The 22,582-nt window shown below is 30.9% G+C and overlaps 1 protein-coding gene across 2 annotated transcripts; it reads left to right on the forward strand.

Moving 5' to 3' along the window:
- The first annotated feature begins 314 nt into the window (after positions 1 to 314).
- LOC133688872 (probable receptor-like serine/threonine-protein kinase At5g57670) lies at positions 315 to 3,462 on the forward strand. 2 transcript variants are annotated; one of them, XM_062108506.1, is made up of 7 exons: positions 315 to 639; positions 728 to 982; positions 1,109 to 1,266; positions 1,398 to 1,477; positions 1,578 to 1,713; positions 1,838 to 1,987; positions 3,183 to 3,462. In XM_062108506.1, exons 1-7 carry the CDS (start codon positions 438 to 440, stop codon positions 3,363 to 3,365), a joined length of 1,164 nt encoding a protein of 387 aa, XP_061964490.1. In that variant the 5' UTR covers positions 315 to 437; the 3' UTR covers positions 3,366 to 3,462. The 2 variants fall into 2 exon arrangements, with proteins under 2 accessions (XP_061964490.1, XP_061964491.1); XM_062108507.1 differs by having other exon boundaries at positions 3,186 to 3,462.
- Positions 3,463 to 22,582: the final 19,120 nt, after the last annotated feature.

A 22,582-nucleotide genomic window follows, 5' to 3' on the forward strand; every position in this document is an offset into this window, starting at 1 on the left:
TCTTTTATTTTGAACGGAAAACACTTTCTGTAAGTTGTGAAAAAATTAGAAATGTTATTTTAATAAATTTTTAAAAAATAAAACATTAATAAGTTATTTTCCATCTTATTTTTCATAATATAACCAAATACTTGAAAGTATTTTCTAAATTATTTTTCATTATACTACCAAACATCAAAAAATAATTCACTTTACTAAAATTTATTTTAACAAAAATTAAATTACTTCCCAGCAAATAATCACTAATTCAATTATTATTAGCTACCATTTAAACACTCCGACCTCTCCCTAGCAATCTTGTCTTGTATTGTATGCAAAGCAATAAAGTAATTTCCAGCAGAGACGACTGAGTCAGTTACTGTCTTTCTTTTCCATCTCTCTCTCTCTCTCTCTCTCTGCATGAAACAGAGTACTCTGCTTCACATTATACCGTTACAATGAAGTACATAAGAGCCAACAGCTTGAAAAGGCTTTTCTCATTGAAAAGAAGCAGTCTTCAAGATATAGTTTTCACCAATGAAGAAGAAAAAAACAATGAAAACTCCAAGGTTGTTCAAGAGCAAGAACATTCTCCAAGGCCCTCTTGGAAATGCTTCTCTTTTGAAGAAATATTCGATGCCACCAATGGCTTTAGACCAGGTTTGCTTCACCTTCATTGCAACCTTCTAAATTCTACCCATGTGTTTTGCAATTAATTTGTGTTCAATTTGCTACCTTGGTGTGTTAGAAAATTTGGTGGGGAAAGGAGGGTATGCAGAGGTATACAAAGGAGTGTTAGGTGATGGAGAGGAGATTGCAATTAAGAGGCTAACAAAAGCTTGTAGGGATGAGAGGAAAGAGAAGGAGTTCTTGTCAGAGATTGGGACAATTGGTCATGTCTGCCATGCTAATGTGATGTCCTTGTTGGGTTGTTGCACTGACAATGGGCTTTATCTCATCTTTCATTTCTCCTCCAGAGGCTCTGTTTCTTCCCTTCTTCATGGTACAGAAATACAAGTTTGTTTTGTTTGCTGTCTCAGTAGATAATGATGTTGTTTCCTATCTTATCTGGGTTGTGTTAGTTCCTGCAATGTTTTGATGTGTAAGGCTTTGGTGTTTCTTAATGTAGATGAGAATTTTCCAGTGTTAGATTGGAAAATAAGGTACAAGATTGCCATTGGAACTGCTAGAGGGCTCCATTACTTGCACAAGGGGTGTCAAAGAAGGATAATTCACCGAGACATTAAATCTTCAAATATTCTTCTGACAGCTGACTTTGAACCATTGGTAAGGGATGCATGTGGATTAGCCCTTTCTTTCTTTGCAAACTTTACTGATTAAACCAAGGTTTTACTCTCAGAAATTTTACTTTCTAAAACGAGTATCATACTAGTGCTGTTTTGTTTTGAATGTTATAGATATCTGATTTTGGATTGGCAAAATGGCTTCCATCTGAATGGACTCACCATTCAATCGCTCCGATTGAAGGAACCTTTGGGTAGGGTATCTAGCTAGCAACCATTTTAACTCCTATGGAGGTATGATTCCTGCTTCGTTTTACTTAGATTGAAACTGAAATGTTGCATAGAATTCTATAGGCACTTGGCACCTGAGTACTACATGCATGGAATAGTGGATGAAAAAACAGATGTGTTTGCATTTGGAGTCTTTCTACTGGAGATCATTTCTGGCAGGAAACCAGTTGATGGTTCTCACCAAAGCATTCATAACTGGGTAAAAACATTGCCATTTATTTACTATTTTTAAAATGATTTCGTCTTCATTAGGCAATCCTTTAATTATGTTTTGATAAATTCAAGTTAAATGGACTTGTGGGTTTCTGCTGATTAATTAACAGGCTAAACCAATATTGAGCAGAGGAGAGATTGAAAAGCTGGTGGATCCAAGGCTTGGAGGGATCTATGATATTACACAGCTGAAAAGACTTGGCTTTGCCGCATCCCTTTGCATCCGGGCATCTTCAGCATGGCGCCCTACCATGAGTGAGGTCGCTATTTGCTATGCTTTATTTTTGTTGTTGCATTTAACAGCATACTAATGATTCTTAACGGACCGACAGAAGGATGGTTTTGGTGTTAATTATACTTGAACAAAATGTTGCGATTACCATTTTAAATGTTTTAACTCCATAAACCTACCATTTTAAATGTTTTCCTGTCAAAAGAAAGAAGTTTTTGTAACAAATCAATGCATTGACTATGTGATCAATTATTAATTATATTTTCTTGATTAATAAGATAATAATCACACTAATTTTATTTTATTTTTGTTATAAAAGAAGAGGCTTGAATTTTAGACCTTTTTTTAAAATAAAAAAATATTAATCAGTTCAGCTGTAACTTGTTGGCTTCCAAACTCGCTCATAAGGTGGATCATTGCATAATGCTTGTGCATGATTCCAATAAATTACCTTTAGTTGACTGTTTCTTAAGAGTCCATGGATGCAAGTTTCTGCTATTTAAATCACTAATAAATGGGTTAGATATAGTAGCCTAGTGTAAGCTGTCCCCCTTTCAATTTTGATTGTTTTCCTGTGACAAACCATGCACATCCTTTTCAGCAATTAAGAAGACGGCAACATGTAAACTTAGATTTGATCCTTTAGGTACAGGTAGCGGGATTTGAGTTTTTTCACGCAATTCCAATAGTCGGAGGATGTTCTATCCTACCTAACCTAAATCTTTAACCTAAAACACTCATTAAATTATGGATCTCCCATGTGATTAGGAGATGAGAATCTGATTATCAAAATTATTGAGAGAGCAGGTCCTGTTTATAATATTGTAGTGATAAAAGTGCCCTGAATTTACATATTGATTGACAAGCGCGTTTGTTCCACCCTTTCAAATCAGTTATAGTGGCAGGATATTGATGAGCCTAAATTTCAAGAATATTGTTATAGACTTCGTATTATTGTGTTTGTGGGGCAATTCTAAACAAGAAACCATATAAAATAGATATTGAATGGATAACCCTTTTAATGATTCAAGAGTATGTATGTGAAATATGTTAGGAGGATATAGAATACATGTCTTTCAAATTAATAGCATCATTTCTTGTGTCAAATGAAATGATGTTGGTTTAGAATTTGAGGGCTAATATTTTAATTATAAAGTCAAAAATCTGATATACCAAATGATGAAATCTTGTGAGGTCAATAAAATTTGTTGTTTATTAATTAGCAGGTACTGGAAGTAATGCTAGGAGAGGAGGAGATGGATGAAGAAAGGTGGGAGATGCCCAAGGAAGAAGAGCATGAAGAATTCTGGGGTTTTGAAGATCTAGAATATGAATGTCACAGTTCCTTCTCAATTTCTCCACAAGATTCAATCTCTACAAGAAGTACTACGACCATTATACATTAGGTGCTCGAGTCAATATCCTAACCACCACTTTTGTCGACATGTAAATACATTATGTACGTGCGATACTCAACTATTAATGATGAATACGTAAATCTAACTGCCTGTTGTAATCAATATCTAACCCATAACTAGTTTTGCGGCCATGATTATTACTGATTGCATCCGCGGTTTGGCTTTCTACAACTCATGACGCCATTGTTAGGACTTTTTGCAAAAATATCTACTTTTTAACAGTGAAAGACCGACAAGCAGTACTTGTATCTGCTGTTTGGGAGATATCAATGTATAGAAGAAGGGAAAAAGTTGGCTTCCTTCCCTAACCAATAGATCCGGTTCTTTCTTTCGTCACTTGCTGGGAGATGTGTCAGTGTTTCGATTCATTAGATGGTCTACTATACATGCACACAATTGCAAAATATTTCCCTTGTTTCCCGTCTCATTAAATTTACAACTTATTACTGATCTTAACAATCGTAGTTTCCAACATGTATGCGAGCGTGCTAGAGATTTCAAGTTCAAATATGAGAATTAGAATGCAATAAGATTTTGAAAATCCATGGCTTGTTGGATCTCTCATCATTAAATAAAAACAAATCTGATATTTATTTATATAGTATTTATCCCCTGAGGAAATGGCAAATGAAAAGGAGTAATTATTAGTGAATGCCAAAGGAGTTTGGAACCATTTTCCTGTTTAATGACCTAATGTATCTAGCCTTGTTAAAAAGAAGAGAGAGAGAGAGAGAGAGAGAGACCTACGAAGTTTCAATCTATATATATATATATGGATCATCAGTATAAAGTGCTTGACCAGATCAAGCAGGCTCATAACTCTATTGAAGCAGTACTAGAATACCTAAACATGGACTGCTTAATAAAAAAAATAAAAAATAAAAAAACAAAGGCATTACTCTTCTTCATATCATCAGGCTTCGCAGCCATGCATGTCGTATTAGTTATCTGTATTGTGGATCCTAAGAGAGAGCTGAAAACAATTTTGCCGATTCATCACTGTCATGCCAGCAGCTAGGCATGCTGTGCCACTAGCAAAGCTGTGATGCAGGTGGATCCCATGCCAGATGTGAACTTCACATAATGAATCACTTTTTATTCTGCTGGACATTATTGGGTCCTCCACATTATTTTCTCTCGTTATTTATAGTATATGTTCTTTTTTAGATAAAGGTTCCAAATTTAGTTGCACTTTATAACTCTGTCCTTCTATATAGTCATGCTATCCACATAAAAAAGGCTTCTATTAATATTTTTTTTTTTATTTCAATTAGTTATACTATCTTCGAAGCTTGTCTTGCAATTTTTATTCACAGGGAGAGGGAAGAGTGCGAGTTGAGAATTCACAACTGGCAGGTTGACAAGATCATCTCAACTAACTAGAAATTAAAGCTAGTATAGATACTAAATATAAATTAAGAAAAGGGAAGGGATGCTGCACCATACATAACAGTCAAAGCAATGTTTCAGAAGACAGTATAATTAATTAATCACAGAGCGGCATCACTCGTTTAATCTCACAAACAATGACTCAGCCTCTGCTAACATGCATATTTTAGATAGCATGAAAAGGCAGTTGACAAAACAGGTAGACTTGCTCCAAGCTAATGATAGATAGATGTAATGGGGTCGGCGAACACTAGGGCTACAAAGAGACACATGAAAATGTGTTAGTTTAACAGCTGCCTCCTCCACAAATAATCTGTGTTCTTATCTGGGTGTTGTTTATTAGATAGAAGCATCTTAGCTCTTATTTTAATGTTGCTCTAAGATTTCATTAGTGGTTGTTAAAAGACCTTGAGGGACTGGTAGTGCAACGACGGTAACCTGGGAGATCGATCAGGCGTCGAGATTTCAAGATGAATAATATATATATGTTTAGTGACTAGTGAATTTGGTAGATTTAATCATGAAAGCTCCAAATAATAATCTAAAGTGTGTGTCAGAGAGAAAGTCTCTTGTTTAAGAACGTAATGGAGGTAGGTGCTTCTTCAATTACCAAATTTTCATGTATGCAGAATGCTTTTTTGGTCGGACAAGTGTGCAGCATTCAATAGGAAAATCATTGTTCTGTTATAAATTAAAAATAAAAATAAAAAAACAGGTCTGCGAAGTAAATTCCAAAACAGTTCAGGACTTTTGAAAACAAAAATGCATAAAAAGGATTTCCGTTGCCGGAAATAGTCCCCGGATCTCCCATGTGAAAATCAGATAACCTAGCTGCAGAGCTGGTTTAAGGAAATGATCCTTGGACAAACTATAAATGAAGTATTTTAAAATATGTTTTTTATTATTTTTCATGTATATCTGTCAAGTGGAGCCGTAGATAATTTTTATTTTATAAATGGAGCTTTTTTGTTAAATAAAAATAATTTTTATTTTATAAAGTATAATCGACAAATATATCTTATTTATTTTTAAAGAAACCTTGTACCATTGCCCAAGTAATACAACATTGAGCAAGTGATGGTAGAGTTCATGCTTTTTATATATTATTTTATATATCTACAAAGATCTTAAGTAATTCGACTAATGATTGATTTCCATTGATACTCTACGGCTCTGCTTGATTTAAAGTGGGATTTTGAAGATAGGATTGGAATTTTTTATTTTCCGAATTCTGATTGCTTAATTAATTCTTAAGCAGGTCAACCAAAAGCGTTGTGGTTTTTACTTACTTTAATACTAAAGTTGCTTCATTGTGTAATATTTGGACTTTGGTGGGTTTTTTTTTTTCTTTTTTCCTCAGTAGTTCTAGTAATGTTTAGCTAACTCTTTTACATATCGCAACTAAATTATGGTATTGATCGGAACATGCATGGGAATTAAGGAGTGAAATGAGATTGAATTGGTTGTTGTAATCAAAACTCTTGAATTAGGGAGGGATGGTTTCTTTGGAAGGAAATTCATTGCTGAGTATGATTTTACTTTTACTGTAAATTGAATGAGAGATTTCATGATCTCTTCCTTCTCGCTCTCCGCAGTTGGGTTCTATATCTTATGTCAATATATATAAAACTTCATCTAATCTTCTCTTGAGTTCAAACTTTAAATGATAACATGAAAAATAAGTTCACCATATATTCACGGCTAGCTAGCATATTGAAAGGTTTTATAAATCTTAAAACTCATCTATTGGATTACAGAATGTATAGCATATGTTAGATGGTTCGTGTTATGTAGTGGACCGACTTGAATTTTTTCTTCCTAAGTAAAAAAAAAAAATGCTACGGTAACACGTACAAGCCTTGACTAAGTTTGCATAAGCAAAAAAAAAAAAAACAAAACTCGGTTTATTGGCTTGATTAAGTTTAATAAACTCGTATACTTTTAATAATATGAATAAAAATATATGATGACAAATAAAGAAGCTGACAAAAAATAATGGCAAAGAAAATAAAATAAAAAAAATAATTTGAGCCCATCTGAGTTAGCATGCTAAATTTGCAGTTTGGTTGTGGTACCGGAGTAACCTCATCAAAAACAAAGTAAATAAACCAATAAAACTCAATTATCAAACAATCCAATATTATAGGGTGAAACTTAAAAAACAAACAGTCAATTTTTTTAAAAAAAAAAGTAATGGAAAAAAAGATATAACTTGACTCGGGTTAACGTGTTGACCTCTTGACCATGGGTATCGGATTAGGATAACCCCTATAGAAAGAAAAGCGGAAAAAAAATGAAGATCAATTCTCAATAAGTCAAACATTGAAAGATGAGGTTGAATTTAATAAAGAATCTAAAAAAAGACCGAAGTTAACCCGTGTTAATATTTGAAACTCGTGACCCTGGTCATGAGTCACTACCACAATCTTTAGATTTACCGATGAAATTTTTTGTCGGTATTTGTACTATCATTCCGTTGGCAATTAATTTACCAACGAAATAACCGATGGAAATACTCTGTCGGTGAATCTTTCATCAGTAATTTTTTTATCCGTCAGTAAGTCCGTTGGTAATAAAACAATTATTACCGATGAATTTGTTGATGAAAAAGGTGCGCAAAAAAAATATATGCTTCATTTCGTCAGTAATTATTTAAAAATATTTTTAAAAAATCCATTTTATAAAACTATAAAATAATTAAATTAATATAAATCAACACTCTATAATACTCAAAACGTTTGGAAAAAAGAAGAAAATCATATGAAAAAAATCCTACAAAAATATTCATACAATTATTAAGAACAAAAACAATTAAAAATAAAATAAAATAAATAAATATAGTGGGAAAAAAACACAAAAAAAAGAAGAAAAAAGAAAAATCTTACCTTAATGTGGTTGCAAGTGAAGCTAAAAAGAGGAAAAAAAAATTCGTAAAGGATATTAATTAAAAAAAACTGAGAAGAAAAAAGAAGAATGAGAAAAATACATACCTGAGCATGAAGGAGAAGAGAAGGAGTTGAGGAGAGAAGAGAAGAGAAAAAAATGGATATTGATGTTTTTTACATATGGGGAATAAAAAAAATAAGAAGGAGATGAAAGGAGCCCCGTCTATTATGAAATTAGGGATGCTAGGCTTTTTATTGGGACGTTTTATCGACGGATAATTAAATATTAATATTTTTAATCATTTCGTCGGTGATTCCATCTGTAATATTCAATTTAATCAAAACTTTTCAGAAACCGCCAAATATCACCGATGACTTTTCAATCCATCAGTGATTTTCTCTGTAATATTTAATTTAAAATTTTAATTTAATAAAAAATATTCAGAAAACCGCCAAATAAAATCGATGACTTTTCAACCCGTTGGTGATTTTGTCTTTAAGGAACAGTAATTAACAATGCAATTAGGAAGTGAACAGTTACAGAGCTCTCTAGAAAATACTGACGGAACTTTCCATTGGTGATTCCCTTTGTAATTGATATAATGAACAGTGTTCACAGTTTACCAACGAATTTACCAACGGAATAAATTCCATCGGTAATTCCGTTGGTAAAAATGGCAAGTCATCATTTATTTTTTTTTCTTTGTTTTAATTATTTTTTTTCCACTGTAATTCCCTCGGTAAATATTTCCATCAGTAAAATCCATTGGCAATTTACCAATAAAAATATTTCATCGGTATTTCCATTTGTATTTATCAATTTTCTGGTAATGAGTCTAGGACAAACCGCATATAAAGCAACCCCTAAAGAATAACGAAGTAAAATTCTCAATCACAAAATAATAAGGGATAAAATTATAAAATAGAAGAAATCAAAAAAGGATTAAAAAAAATAGCTCTTATCATATATTGAGTAGTTTAGAGTTGCACTATTGAGCTTTTCACTGAAATAAGCTATAGGCTTTTTATCCTGCAGTAAAATAGCTCCAATACCTATACTTGTAGTATGACATTCAATCTCAAAAGTTTTTGTACATTTAGGTAAAACAAGTAATAGGGTCAAAATATGTTTTCTTTTAACAAAGTAAAAGCTTTCTCTTGTTCAATTTCTTATTTTAAACCTACTATCTTCTTAGCAATTTCAGTTAGTAGGGCAGTTATTGTATTAGAAATTTTCACAAATCTTTTATAGAAATTAGTCAATCCATGAAACTTCTTACCTCGCTTACTGTCTTAGGTGTAAGCCACTCTTTTATATATTTAACCTTAGCCTTATTTATCTCAATATATTTTGCACTAACAACAACATATCAAAAAAAAAATACAATCTTTTCCATGTAAAAGTCACACTTCTTTAGATTATCGTACAAATTTTTCTTTCTTCAATTTCAACTAATTTTCATACACTTGTTAAAGTGACAATGGTGCAAGCATGTATATTTTCTCATCTTTTTCCAATGTATGCCTATTTTTAAAACCATCATATTTGACTTTTCTATCAAGTTGTCAAGGTCTCCCCAATAATAGGTTAGCAATATGCATAGGAACAACATCACACAAAATCTCATCCTTATATCTCCCTACTGAGAATGAGATTAAAACATGTTTAGTCACCCTAAATTCTCCTGATTCATTTCAATCATTGAAGCTTATAAAATATATCATACTTAACAGTAGTCAAGTTCAACTTTCTAATCAAATTTGTGCTAGCAGCATTAATACAACTACCATTATCAATAATCATACTACATACCTTATTTTTTATATAGCATATAGTATGAAATATATTCTCTCTTTATTGCTCAATATCTTCTTTTGTACATTCAAAAATCTCCTTATAACCAAGGATTCACCATTAACTATATATTCAACATCACTACCTGTTCATAATATATACTTCCTTATAGTAATGATTAGAGACAAATCTCTTTTTCATGATTGCTTTCATCTCCTCGCAAGTTTTAATGGGTCTTTCTCCAATACACCTCCTACCAGAAATAAGTTGATCTCACCAAATAATAACATTATCAGTAAATTCAACTGCAACTAATTTTATCTTCTTTTTCTTCGATTATCAATGGCAATCAAATACAAATTTTACTTCTTTTCCCAATTCAAATAAGCCTCTGAATCTTTATTTCTCTAAAATGCTGGAATTTTAAGTTTTGTGCTACCTAAATTATAATCTAAACCATCATGATCATCAAAATTTCTCTTTTAGTTGAAATATCTATTTGGCCAACATCTACCACTAAACTCTCTCATTAGTTGTGTCTCATATAAGGGATTTTGGTGTGCATGAGACTTCATTTCATGATTAACTACATCCTCATCGTCGTAGTTTTCAGCTACACTTTCATCTAAAGGAGAAAGTGCTTGTTTAGCAGACCTTTTAACCTCTTTTCCCTTACGAATATGAACATCATGTCTATTAATCATCCCAGTACTCAATTTATCAATATTTCTCTTCAAAGCCTTTATCATTACCTCTAACCTATCTTGTCTTTCTACAAGATTCTTTGCCTTTGATCATGTCACATTTTTTATGACATTATGAATATCTGCAATAAAGGTTAGTAGCAAAGAAGAATTTCTTCACGCACTCCCTTATATGTTTACACTCAATTTAATGTCAGTCCACTCATGTTTGACACAATTCAATTTGGTTTTTTGCTCTAATAATCTCATTATGCCCTTTACCTCACTATCCCTTACTTAAGTTCTTGAGGGTAACTTAGCAACTCATAAAATAATCAATCAAAACAACATAATAATTTTATAATAATGAAGACTCAAGAATCAAGAAATATAGAAAAAAAAAATCAAAACAAAACTTTAGGATAAATTTACAAATAACAATGTAAATTCATGTGAAATATAATGATGAAAACAAAACACGAAATAAAAGCAATGAAGTTTATGTTAAATATTCAAAGAAAACTAACTAATTCAAAAAGTCGATATTCAACTTCAAGAATTTCAAGAAAACAATTAAAATAAAGTAAAAAAGATCTATACTAACTAAATTTTAATGAAACAAGGTAAGATAATCCAACAAAAACAAGAATTCAATACCGCAATACAAAGATTTGGTATGTACCTATTCAGAAAAATCAAGAAAATATTCAAAAAACTTTCAGTCAACCCTAAAATTCAAAGGCTTGTATTTGGTTATGCCCTAATTTGTCAATTTAGTCAATTCTTGCAATTTTTCCTCCAACTTTTCTTTTTTTTCTTTATCCACACAATTCGAAAAGAACAAGATTTCTTTTTCTTTTTTTTTACTCTAGGCCGAAATCAAGAAGGATAGAAGATGATGAGCAAGAACACAATTTTTCTTTGATGTGTTCAACAAAATCAAGAATCTAAGCACGATGATTTTTTATAATAAAGGGTTTGATGTAAAATTTAAAATAATAAGAGAAGAATATAAAGACTTTTTTTAAGAAACAAAACCCTAGCCAAAACTAGAAAGAAAGAAAATCAAGAAATGACACAAACTAAAGATTAAATGGATATAACTTGATAATAACACAAGCTTTGATACCAACTAATGCGAACATCTCTCATGATACGTTAAAATCATATTTGAATGGTTTGCAACTGAACCCAACAAGAACATGCATGGAGAACCAAAGTTATACGCAAGATTACCCTCATCCTATGCATATAAAGAGATGTGAACGAGTAGTATAAATTCACAACCAAATTGATCATTTCTTCAAAGAGTTTGCAAGTTTAATCAACAACTTAGAATAGGAATCACTTAACCACACAGAAGATACCGAAAATATCAATTTTTTTTATTAAAAATAATCTTAAAAAAAAGGCCTACACAAAATAGTATTTATACTAAAAAGAATCCTAAATCTAATAGGATATCCCTAATGAATATGGATAAACCTAATAATAATAATAATAATCCAATGAACTCAAATTTAAATAAAAATCTCAATATCTCTAAAAGGCCTATAATAACTAAACAAATAAATAAAATAATAATCTAACTAATTTAAATAAGATTGAAATTATTTTTGTAATCTAATGCTAGAAACGCATGGTTCTCTCTTGTCTTAATTAATTAAAAGGCATTGCATATATTATTGGAAAAATATGAATGTCTGCTTTGAAAAACAACTAGAATCACATCAAAATCTCTTACGACATATACATGTTGCATATGTTCATACAAAACTGAAAAGTGTTGTTTCACAATTGAAAATCCCTTTACCCTGCTTACAAAAATATTTTTCAAAACATTTCTTGCATGCTTTGCGGAGAGCGGATCGTTGTCTATTTATTTTACTAATTATTGAGTAAAGTTGTTAGACATCCAATCCTTTGCAATCTGCGTCATCAAGTGGTGGGCATTAATTAGTATTACTTTGGAGCACGAAAGAAGCTAAGCTCGAAAAGCGTTCAGCCTTTTCTTCTTCATGTTTTTCTCTCACTAATTTATTTTTTTCTTTTCAAATTTCTCAGCGAATCGTGGATGCAATAGTCAATGACTTAAAAAATTAAATTCAATTAAATTAAATTGAAGACTGCACGTCTTCAGAATGTATGACGAATGCAGAAACCTACTCTCTAAGCTTTGATGATTGATGATTGATTAACAACATGCGACCAAAGTCACATGACTTGTGTGGGAAATTAATTGCTTAGCTAAATGTAAGAAAATGGGTTGTCGATACCGAATTTAGCTCTTGAATACGAAACATGCCATGGCTTATGTGGGGAATTGCTTGGTGTGTAGGCTTGATACGCAGTTCCTGACAGCTTGTGATCGATAATTTATTCTCCGACATTAACAATGGTCTGCTATATATATTTGCTAGTATAATTAAAAATATATTTTTCATAGCATATGTTGTTATAAGAAAACTTCAGTTATTTCTTGTAAAAATAGAAGTAAAAAGGGCAAAAGAGTTTGAGTGTTTATTACTATCATGCAAATAAAAGTTTTATTTAGGATTTCATTAACTTTTAATATGATAATATGGCATTGCAATTAATTTGTTATTATAACGAGATATTTTTTTAATTATATGTGTTGTGAATAGAACATACAGAAAACATAGTCATGAATAAAGATTTTATAGACCTCTATTTTAAAAAATATTTTTTTATAAGACAATAATTAAAAAAATAATAATATAAGACAATGATAAAGAAATTTCCTGTAAAAAAAGCAAGGATCCATTTTAATAAGTTGATGAACTTTGATGTAGCTTCATTATTTTTTTATTTTAATATTATTGGTTTTGCGGGCTTTTTCTTAAGCATTTTTAGAGTTTTCACAGACAAAATAAAATTCTAATAATATAATATACAAGTTAGGATCGAGTGAATATTTAAGAAACTTATTTAATATTACTTAGGGTTTTACATGGTTAATAAATAAGAAAATAATAGAAGAGGGGATTATCTTCTTCTTTTTTTGTTCTTAGGTTTTAACAATTTCATTTTCAAGAATTTCTTGAATGTCGGATTTTTTTTTAATTATAGAGGAGGTAAAATTTACATCTTATTATTAGAGATATGCTATAATGTTAATATTGTATTAAGAGTATAATAATCAATTAAAAAATTTAAAGGATTTTTTGTTATATGCAATTAATTTCAAAAAATATGCAATTAATTTTGCACTTATTAAAACGCTCCTTTAAAAAATGAAATTATTAATTTGTTCATTAATAATTTATTTTTAAATCTCATTTTTTTAACATTGTTTTACCAATTTATCCAAGTAATTTTATAAAATCCCAAATCACTTTCTTTTGAACCATTTCATTTATTTAAAATGTACAAATTTCATACAATTTGGCATGCATGTTGTTGATTTACAACCAAAACATACAACCCAAATCTTCCCATGTTTTGCCGATTACGAAATATTTATTTAATATAACTTAAGGTGTTCTGTGTGTGTGTGTGTGTGTGTGTGTGTGAGAGAGAGAGAGAGAGAGAGAGAGAGAGAGTTAAAAAGAACTTTGCTTCTTTATGGCATAGAGTTATCATCGTGAACTTTAGCACATCTCCAAAATGGCAGTTGAACATAGATAACTATTTTCCTTAACAAAACTCCTAAAAGCCAAGAAAAAACATGCAATATTGTTTTTCATTAGTGTAATATTCAGTATTTTCATTAAAAAAAGATTTTGAAACCTTAAAAATACAAAAAAAAATTATTAAGGAAAACTCAAAAAGTTAAAAGGAATATTCATATTAGAGAAATGATTTTATTTTTATACCCACAAAACTGAAATACTCAACTTTATGTAATGATATATCAAGAGTCTTGGAAGAACCTTCTTCTTCTTATTATTATTATTATTATTATTATTATTGACTTTAATAGAAAAACTCATTTGTGTGATTAAACTTTCTACTAACAAAAATAATGGATCTACCGAGAGCATCTCCTGCAAAGAATCCATCGAGTGTTGTGTTGAAGGCCAAAAGTAATTATTTGAAGAAGAAATACTCTCCTGGAGGCAACGGAAAAGGCAAAATGTCTTGGAAGCATCAATTCAAGTTATATGGTCAATGGTAATTAAGAATTGATGAGTTTGAAATTGAATGTCAAAAGAATCCAAATGAATATATCATCCAGTGACACGTATTTCAAACGAAGTCTTTGGAAACTGAAAATGAATTTAAATAATGCTTTGTCAAAATAGTATTTAAAACAGAAAATGCAGGATGTCCTAATCGAAGATGCCAGTTTATTGGAGCGAGTTTGACACTGAAAGAGTATGAGGAGTGACGACACACGGCCATTCAGACACACCTTCTTTGGTTTTACCTTTTGCGCGAATTTCCCCCATCAAATAGGTCCTTCACAAGAAAACACTAAGGTAAGAACTCAATAGAGACATTATTATCAACACATAATTGATATATAGAAATTAAATTTCGTTTAATTTCAGGAACACAAAGGATATTTTAAAGATTAAATGAATGAGTGGATGAGTGAAGTTTAGTGGAACCCAAGTGTGTGATCTGTAAACCTTTACCGTCCCCCATCATAACATCATCAGTGCCTGTGCATGGTAGGTGTTAAGCCAGGTCTTGGAGATCTGATGTGATGTGGTGGGATCCCCGTTGTCTAGCAGCCACGTAGAATTAATCAGAGGATTAGAGGCTGCTAAATTGGCTTACAGTTGCCACAGAGTGGTATTGTGATATGGATTGTTGTTGAGAGAAACAAGTCTGAATGAAGGGCACAGATTTGGAAATATCCAAGGTATGGCTTTGGTGGCGGCCAGTTGCTATTGTTTGTGTTATAAAAGACAAGAAGCTGATTCTGGCTTGGATGGTGTTGTTGTTGGTTGGCATAGGAACGCCAGTTTCCTCCATAACCTGACTTGTTAGGCAAAGTATGATTGACGTTGGTGAAGGGAGAGCGCCCACTAGGGCAACTGGCATATTGTACCATGGGTGGGAAAAGAGGAGCAGTTTTGAGTGTTGCCTGCAGCGAGGCTTCAAACATCAAAAGCTTTTCATAAAGCTCATCAAAGCTAATTGCATTCTCCCTGGCTTGCACTGTCCTTACCAATTCACGATATTCATCTCCAAGTTATTCGAGGATTTTATTTGTCAGATCTTTATCGTCAACTAGCACCCCTAGCATTGCAAGTTCATCAGCTCTGGCTTTGATGGATTGTGAAAAGTCTGTAATACTGAGAGTTCCTTTGGTTAGCAATTTGAGCTACGATTTTACCTGTTTAATTCTACCTCTGGACGAAGTGGCATATGTGGCAACAAGAATGTTTTATGCCTCGCAAGAAGTTTTCGCTCTAACAATAAATGGGATAATCGTGGGTGTAAGGGATCCGATGATTGCATTTAGAATAAGTTGATATTGACGTATCCAGGTGGGATAGTCTAGATTCAAGTATTCGGTGGTTATGTTGTTTGTGATAGTGGGAAGCTGTTGTGATAGGCATGGCTTGGTGCCATTTATGTAACCTTGCATATCATAGCTAACAAAAAGTGTTTAAAACCAAAATCATCATGACAGGTAGTTGTTATTGTTTAGTTTCAGAGGAGTTTGTGTTGTGACATTAATAGTCACAAGAATTGTGTTTAAGGAATCACTCATGGTGATTAAACAATAACAGAAGAGGAGAAAAGGAAAGAGAGAGAGAAATTAGTGAGAGAGCTCTGATATCTTGTATGTGTGTATGTGTGTGTGTGTGTGTGTTGCAGAAACCCTGCAGCCAAAAGATCTATTACAACAATTAGAGTTCAACTCTACTACAACCTTATCAACCTCTAACCTTATCAGCATAGTAAGCATTATCTCCTAGGAGTTCAAAATCAATTGTATATACATAGAAATTTGCTTACACAGAACATACTATTTCGATAACTATTTTCCTTAACTAAACTCCTAAAAGCCAAGAAAAAACATACAATATTGTTTTTAATTAGTGTAATATTTAGTATTATCATTATAAAAAAAAAGATTTTGAAACCTTAAAAATACAAAAAAAAATTAAATAGTAGGGAAAACTTAAAAAGTTAACTGGGATATTCATATTAGAGGAATGATTTTATTTTTATGCTCACAAAACTGAAATACTCAACTTTATGCAATGATATATCAAGAGTCTTGGAAGAACCATATTATTGTTGTTGTTGTTGTTGTTGTTGTTGTTGTTGTTGACTTTATTGGAAAAACCCATTTGTGTGATTAAGCTTTTTACTAACAAAAATAATGGATCTACCGATAGCATCTCCTGTAAAGAATCCATCGAGTGCTGTGTTGAAGGCCAAAAGTAATTATTTGAAGAAGAAATACTCTTCTGGAGGCAGCGACAAAGGCAAAATGTCTTGGAAGGAGCAATTCAAGTTATATGGTCAATGGTAATAGAGAATTGATGAGTTTGAAATTGAATGTCAAAAGAATCCAAACGAAGATATCATTCAAGCGACTGAAATCCCTAAAGAATCAAAATCCCCAACTTCTCCTAACTTGAGATTAATCTTCTTTATCCAACCTCTATGATTAGACATTTCCATACGAGACAAATGTTACAGAGCAATGGCCCAACGATCATAAAGTTTCAAAGGATGTTAGGAAGAGGCTGAAGAGTGGTCTTCATTTGCACAAATTCATAATATGACTCCAGTACAATATAAGCTTCATTTAAAGAAGGTCAATATGATTTTGTATATCCAGAGTTGGTTGGACGTTTGAGTTTATCCTTTTCCATATAGAAAATAGAGAGTGAAGGTTTGAGGTATGACAACTATATGAGGATTGGTAGAACTTGGTTGGGTAGAATTTCTCTATCTTATTTTTAGTGGATTTAATACTAGATTCTGTCTGAGATTTGAAATGAAAATGAAAATCATGTTAGTTAATATTTCCTTATAGCTAATTGGTTTATTAGATGTTACATTGATTTTCTTCATGTAAAATATATTTATTATTATTAACGATTTTATTTATTTTTAATATTTAATTAATGAATCAATAGTAAAGATACAGTTCGTAAAATAAAAATATTTTGCATAAAAAATTATAAAATTATTATAATTATGAGATTCCTATTGCATCAAAGCATTATTTCTAAATGTTTCTGATCAATGTTCTATTAAGACTGGACATTAATAAGAATTATTGAGATAGATGCATATTATTTTATTATATTTTTTTAAATGAAACAACTACTCTCATAAACTAATGTATAAGGGATACCTGGAACTCATATGTAGGTGCTTGTCAGATAAATACACACTAAACTAACCCGCATAAGAATTCCATATGGAGAGATAACTTATATCTATGAAAAGGCTGACGTGATTGTTGTGTAAGTGATCCTTAAACTTGAAATTACTAAGTTATCTTATAAAGGAAGTGTTGTGCTTTGATTCTAACTACATGTTGTCCTAATCAAGGGTAACAAACAGGCAGATATTAAGTATAATATAAACTATATGAAGGTATTTGAGTAATCAAGAGAAGATTTATCATCCTGTATGAATTAGAGAAAATATCTTATATGTTCTCAAATAATATTGATTATGAAATCCTTGGCCTAGGTGGAATAAGATTTTAAAAGAGTTTCAAATATTATTTAAAAAGTCAATGACTAAAGTGTTAAAAACTAAAATGATTTAACAAAGCAAACATACTTCATGCTATAATGTCTAAATTAAAACATTCTTGATGAAGAGATAATAATTACACTGAGAAACTAGTCATTGAAAAGTTAAGTCAAACCACTTATGACTTTTTTAATATTTGAGGGATCATGACAGGTTGCTATAAATTATACCTAATCTTCAAATATAAATCAATCAATTATTAAATTGATAATAAAATAAATTATTTAATTTATTTAATCATGTTTTATTTAGGATTATGATTTATATTTGGATCAACTTATTAGAGAACCTCATAAATCACACATATAAGAACCATTAGTTAAAAATTAAAATAGGATGATTAATCAAATGTGACTTGATTGTAAATAAATTTTAGAAATTGAGGATTATAATGTAATTAATACAGGGGGATTACAATTCTAGACCAAGAAAAAAATCAATTAGGGACTTGATTGAATAAATTTTTAAAATTATCCTAGATAATATTTGTGATATTATATAAGAAGAAAATTAATATTTTTTTATTTATAAGGTTATTAGGTTTTCCTATAAATAGAATGTTATGTCTTTTATTTTCATAACATTAAATGATAGTACAACAATACTAAACAAAAACACCTAAACATAAATGAAAAAAGCTAACACTCAAAGGTATAGCAATTTCTCTCTCCTAAAAGGATTTAGGAGATTTTTCACTGGTGATTCATGTGGATTACCGTTAAAGGTCAGTCACTTGGACGAATAGTGGTTTGCGACAACCCAGTATTTAAGTAGTTATTCAAAGTCGAAAAGAACATGTAAGCTTCCAGTAATCTTTGTATAAATTTTAAACAACTCTAAATCTGTCTAACGAGATCCTTGGAACTCTATGAAATTTTAGATTTATTGTTTTTAATGTGTGTATGTTTTTTCAGTAAACCCAATAGTGGTATTAAAGTCACCATTAGACAATTAGGGTTTTTAATTGCACGTTTTAATTGTTATTAACTCAATTTCAAATTACTTTTATGTGCAAAAATCATTTTTCCCAAAAGTAATTTCTTATAATTTTTCCAAAAAAGAAAAAGTGGCTCTATTCCGGCCATATATGGCTGGATTTTTCAGATCGAGCTAGAATCCACAATTCAAATGAAAAACAATAGTTTTAGGTAGCTACAACAGCCACCAGTGGCAACGCTATCGTTGCTGGTGTGCTTGGATATTCTACGTCCATAACCAGTCATCGTTGACAGCAGCAATAATAGTGTTAGGCACAGTCATGGACACTCCAAGCAGCGCTAGCTGATATAGCTAGAGGGTTGCTACCTTACTCTACCAACAAGTGCAATGGTAGCACTTTTATCGCTACTAAAGGCTTCTGTTGGCGAGGACAGCCCTCATAGGCACTAGTAGTGCAATAGGAAGACTACTACAACAAAAGGAAAAGGAAAGGATAAGAGTAAAACTATGATTCCGCTGATGTGGCCTATTTTAGGGTTTTTGTACTAAATTACAAATTTACTCCTGTATATGTAAAATGTTGATTTTATATTAAAATTAAAATTAAAATCCTAAAATTAATTAATTGTAAAATTAATTTTCTTCATAAGATTACGATTGAGTTAAAATGTTTAATTTGTAATATCTCGAGTGACATGATGAGTAGCTATATTGCTCAGGTGAATTTTAGTAAAGGATATTAATTATGCTCAAGTTGTAAGAGTAGTTACAGCGTCTTTAAATTGTCCATGAAGTCCTTTGAATAGATAAAGATTGAAATCTGAAAAGGTAAAGGTTTTACCAACCACTATAAGTTCATCACTATAAGCTTTTCCACTTTGTAAGTTACAATGTTGTCATCATGTTTTTTACACAATTCAATCAGGGTTGAGTGCATATATATAATGCATGTTGCAGAGAAAAATACAAGTATTGATGCTAAAGAAATCCAAACAAGATAGGATATAGTACAACCATTAATCAAATATGATACCTAAATGGAGAAAGAGGCTATCAAAGTGCTCATTATTAGATTGTTTTGTTGAACCCATATGGTGTACGATGGATTGACTTCTATGTTATTATTAGTAATTATAGTTTTAGTACAGTATGGGTGACCACCATCAATAAATTTAAATAAGCCTTAACATATCAAATTTAAATCTTTAGAGTTGGATAAAGATGGTAGCAATAAGGTATTAAGAAGATATGTGTGTTATGATGGTGATGTAAAGGTTTTCAAGAAGAAATGTTTTATGAAGTAACCATATACATAGTTGTACACTAGACTCTTATACCATAATAAAACAATAGGGCAAATACTTTTGAGAGAAAAAAATGGTCATGAGTGACTAAATCCTCATCATATTATTTTTATGCACATAAATGTTATATGAATATGTACTTACATGTTACACACACACTCACACAGGAATGTAAACAACTAACCCTAATAGGCTTTATACAATGAATCATATTACAATAATACAATAATTAATCATAATTCTTTAAGAGCCCTAACAATAGTGTTGTCATTATTGCCATTTACTTGCATCAAAAGTCTATAGAGGACCAATTAACCAAAACTCTTTGCTCATTTTAAGTTCACAATTCTTTGAGAGGTAGGTCGGCTATTTCATGTTTTTTATGCTTCTTAACATAAAACCTTTTTGTGAATATTGTTAGATGTTAAGGTCAATCATGCAAAGTTCAAAACACATATAATCCTAATAATCTTGTTTTATAAAATTGCAGTTCATACAATCATCATCAATATGGCTATTTTTTTCTACCAAAGAAATGTTACAACATCATACCATTTGTTTTATGTTTCTTCATAAAAGTTATAGTTAGGAATGTTAGCTTTCAAATGAAACTGACTTTGCTTAATTGAAAGTTATAAAACTCCAGATATAGGCTAAGATCTGAGGGGGGGTTGGATTGGAACCTTTCTAGACAGTCTTACATGTTGCGACAATGGGTAGTGTTGAGTGTGTTAAAGGCAGAAATGGGTTTTATTTCCTTCAGCAAAGTTGTTGTTGAGTATCTTAGCTTTTGCAAAAAACAAGTCATGCTCAAAACTGAATTTTATAGCTTCAGATATAATCAAAACAGTATCCAGCATTCTAGAGGACTAAGTAAAAATGACTGGAGTAGCCAACTCTAAAAACTTGCCTTTATAAAAAACTTAAATGATAAGAAGTGCATTTATAAAAGACTTAAATGATAAGAGGTTTTGAGAGTGGGGTTTTCATTACGAGTTAAATTGTTGTTGATGATTAACATGCGGGCAAACTTACATTGAATTACTAAATGAGGAATGATGTGTATACTTATTGATACTAGAGAGGTTACTAGAGCAGGATCCCAAGTCGGAGAAGCAGGACCTTTAGAAGCAGTATGTAGAAGACTGACTCTTCTATTATAAACATGCTAGAGATATTAAAAATAGTTCTTTTTAGTTTTCATAAAATTAGATGTATTTGGTTATATGAGATATGAGATGAATATTGAAAGGGAATATGAATCTGACTAGTACTTGATATAGTACTAGAGACATCAACTTGATTTGATGATCGGGAATATGACATTGACTAGCACTCAGTGTAGTACTAAAGGCATCAATTTGATTGGTGACCAGGAATATAACATTGACTAGCACTTAGTGTAGTACTAAAGGCATCAATTTGATTTGATAACTAGGAATATAAAATTGATTAGTATTCGATGTGGTACTAAAGGCATCAATTTAGTTGATGACCGGAATATGAATTGATTCCACAAAAAAAAAAGATTGGTTTAATAATTGATTGTCTATGTATAAATTAAATAGAAAATTTCTTTATCATGTTATAACATATTTTAGTTATTGTTAATTGTTATAAACTAAATTTTTTACAAGATCTTTACAAGCTCGTGATGTGCAGTAGATCACATTTGTAGTTTTGTTAAATAGTTATTAAAGTTGTAATTAAGAAAAACATAAACTCCTTTTGTAATTTTGAGTATGTTCTTTTGGTATATAAGTAAATTTTAATATTAAATGCATGTATCAACTAAATTTATTAAAATATGATTGTAGAGATTCTTGAATCATTCCTTCTTTTTTCTTTACAATCATAAATGTATGAGATTTACTATTATGATTCTTTTACATAATTATTACTTAGTTATTGTGTGATGAATATGTTGAGATTTTAATTATGATTCTTTTACATAATTATTACTTAGTTATTGTGTGATGAATATGTTGTGATTTTGATTGAAGTATGAAATGATGTTGAAAGAATAGATGTGGTCTATTCTTGATGGTGTTAAATTGTGGAATTGATCCAGGATGATTGGATCGATAATAAAGATTGATAGAAGTGAAATAAGTATATGTCGATAACATGGGATCTTCTAATATAAAGGAGACTGTCAGATTTTTTATAGAAATTTGGATAAGATTATATGCAGCTTGTATATGTGTGTGTGTGTGTGTAAAAAAAATTAGATTTTGTGTTCATCCATTTTTGTATAGATTAAATTGTGTAGGTAAAAGTTGGGGTTGTTGCATGAATAACGATGACTAAAACTATAATACCAAAGTTCAAGTGACACATAAACAACAAGACGTGCATAAGGACTAGGCAAAGAAGATAAAACATGAAGGATGTAAAGATCATCTTTAATATTATTAGAAACAATGATAGTCTTGGAAATACAATCCTTGACAAAACTAAAATGATTATGAAATTCTAAAAACACATTATTATCGATAACAAATTA

This window comes from Populus nigra, chromosome 3 (genome assembly GCF_951802175.1).
Source record: "Populus nigra chromosome 3, ddPopNigr1.1, whole genome shotgun sequence".
NCBI lineage: Eukaryota > Viridiplantae > Streptophyta > Magnoliopsida > Malpighiales > Salicaceae > Populus > Populus nigra.

Excerpts from the sequence above, each read along its gene's own strand:
- LOC133688872 (XM_062108506.1), top strand. The coding sequence starts at position 438 with ATGAAGTACATAAGAGCCAACAGCTTGAAAAGGCTTTTCTCATTGAAA. Across the intron at positions 1,267-1,397 it reads CAGCTGACTTTGAACCATTG|ATATCTGATTTTGGATTGGC; the intron begins GTAAGGGATGCA and ends TGAATGTTATAG. Across the intron at positions 1,478-1,577 it reads CCGATTGAAGGAACCTTTGG|GCACTTGGCACCTGAGTACT; the intron begins GTAGGGTATCTA and ends AGAATTCTATAG.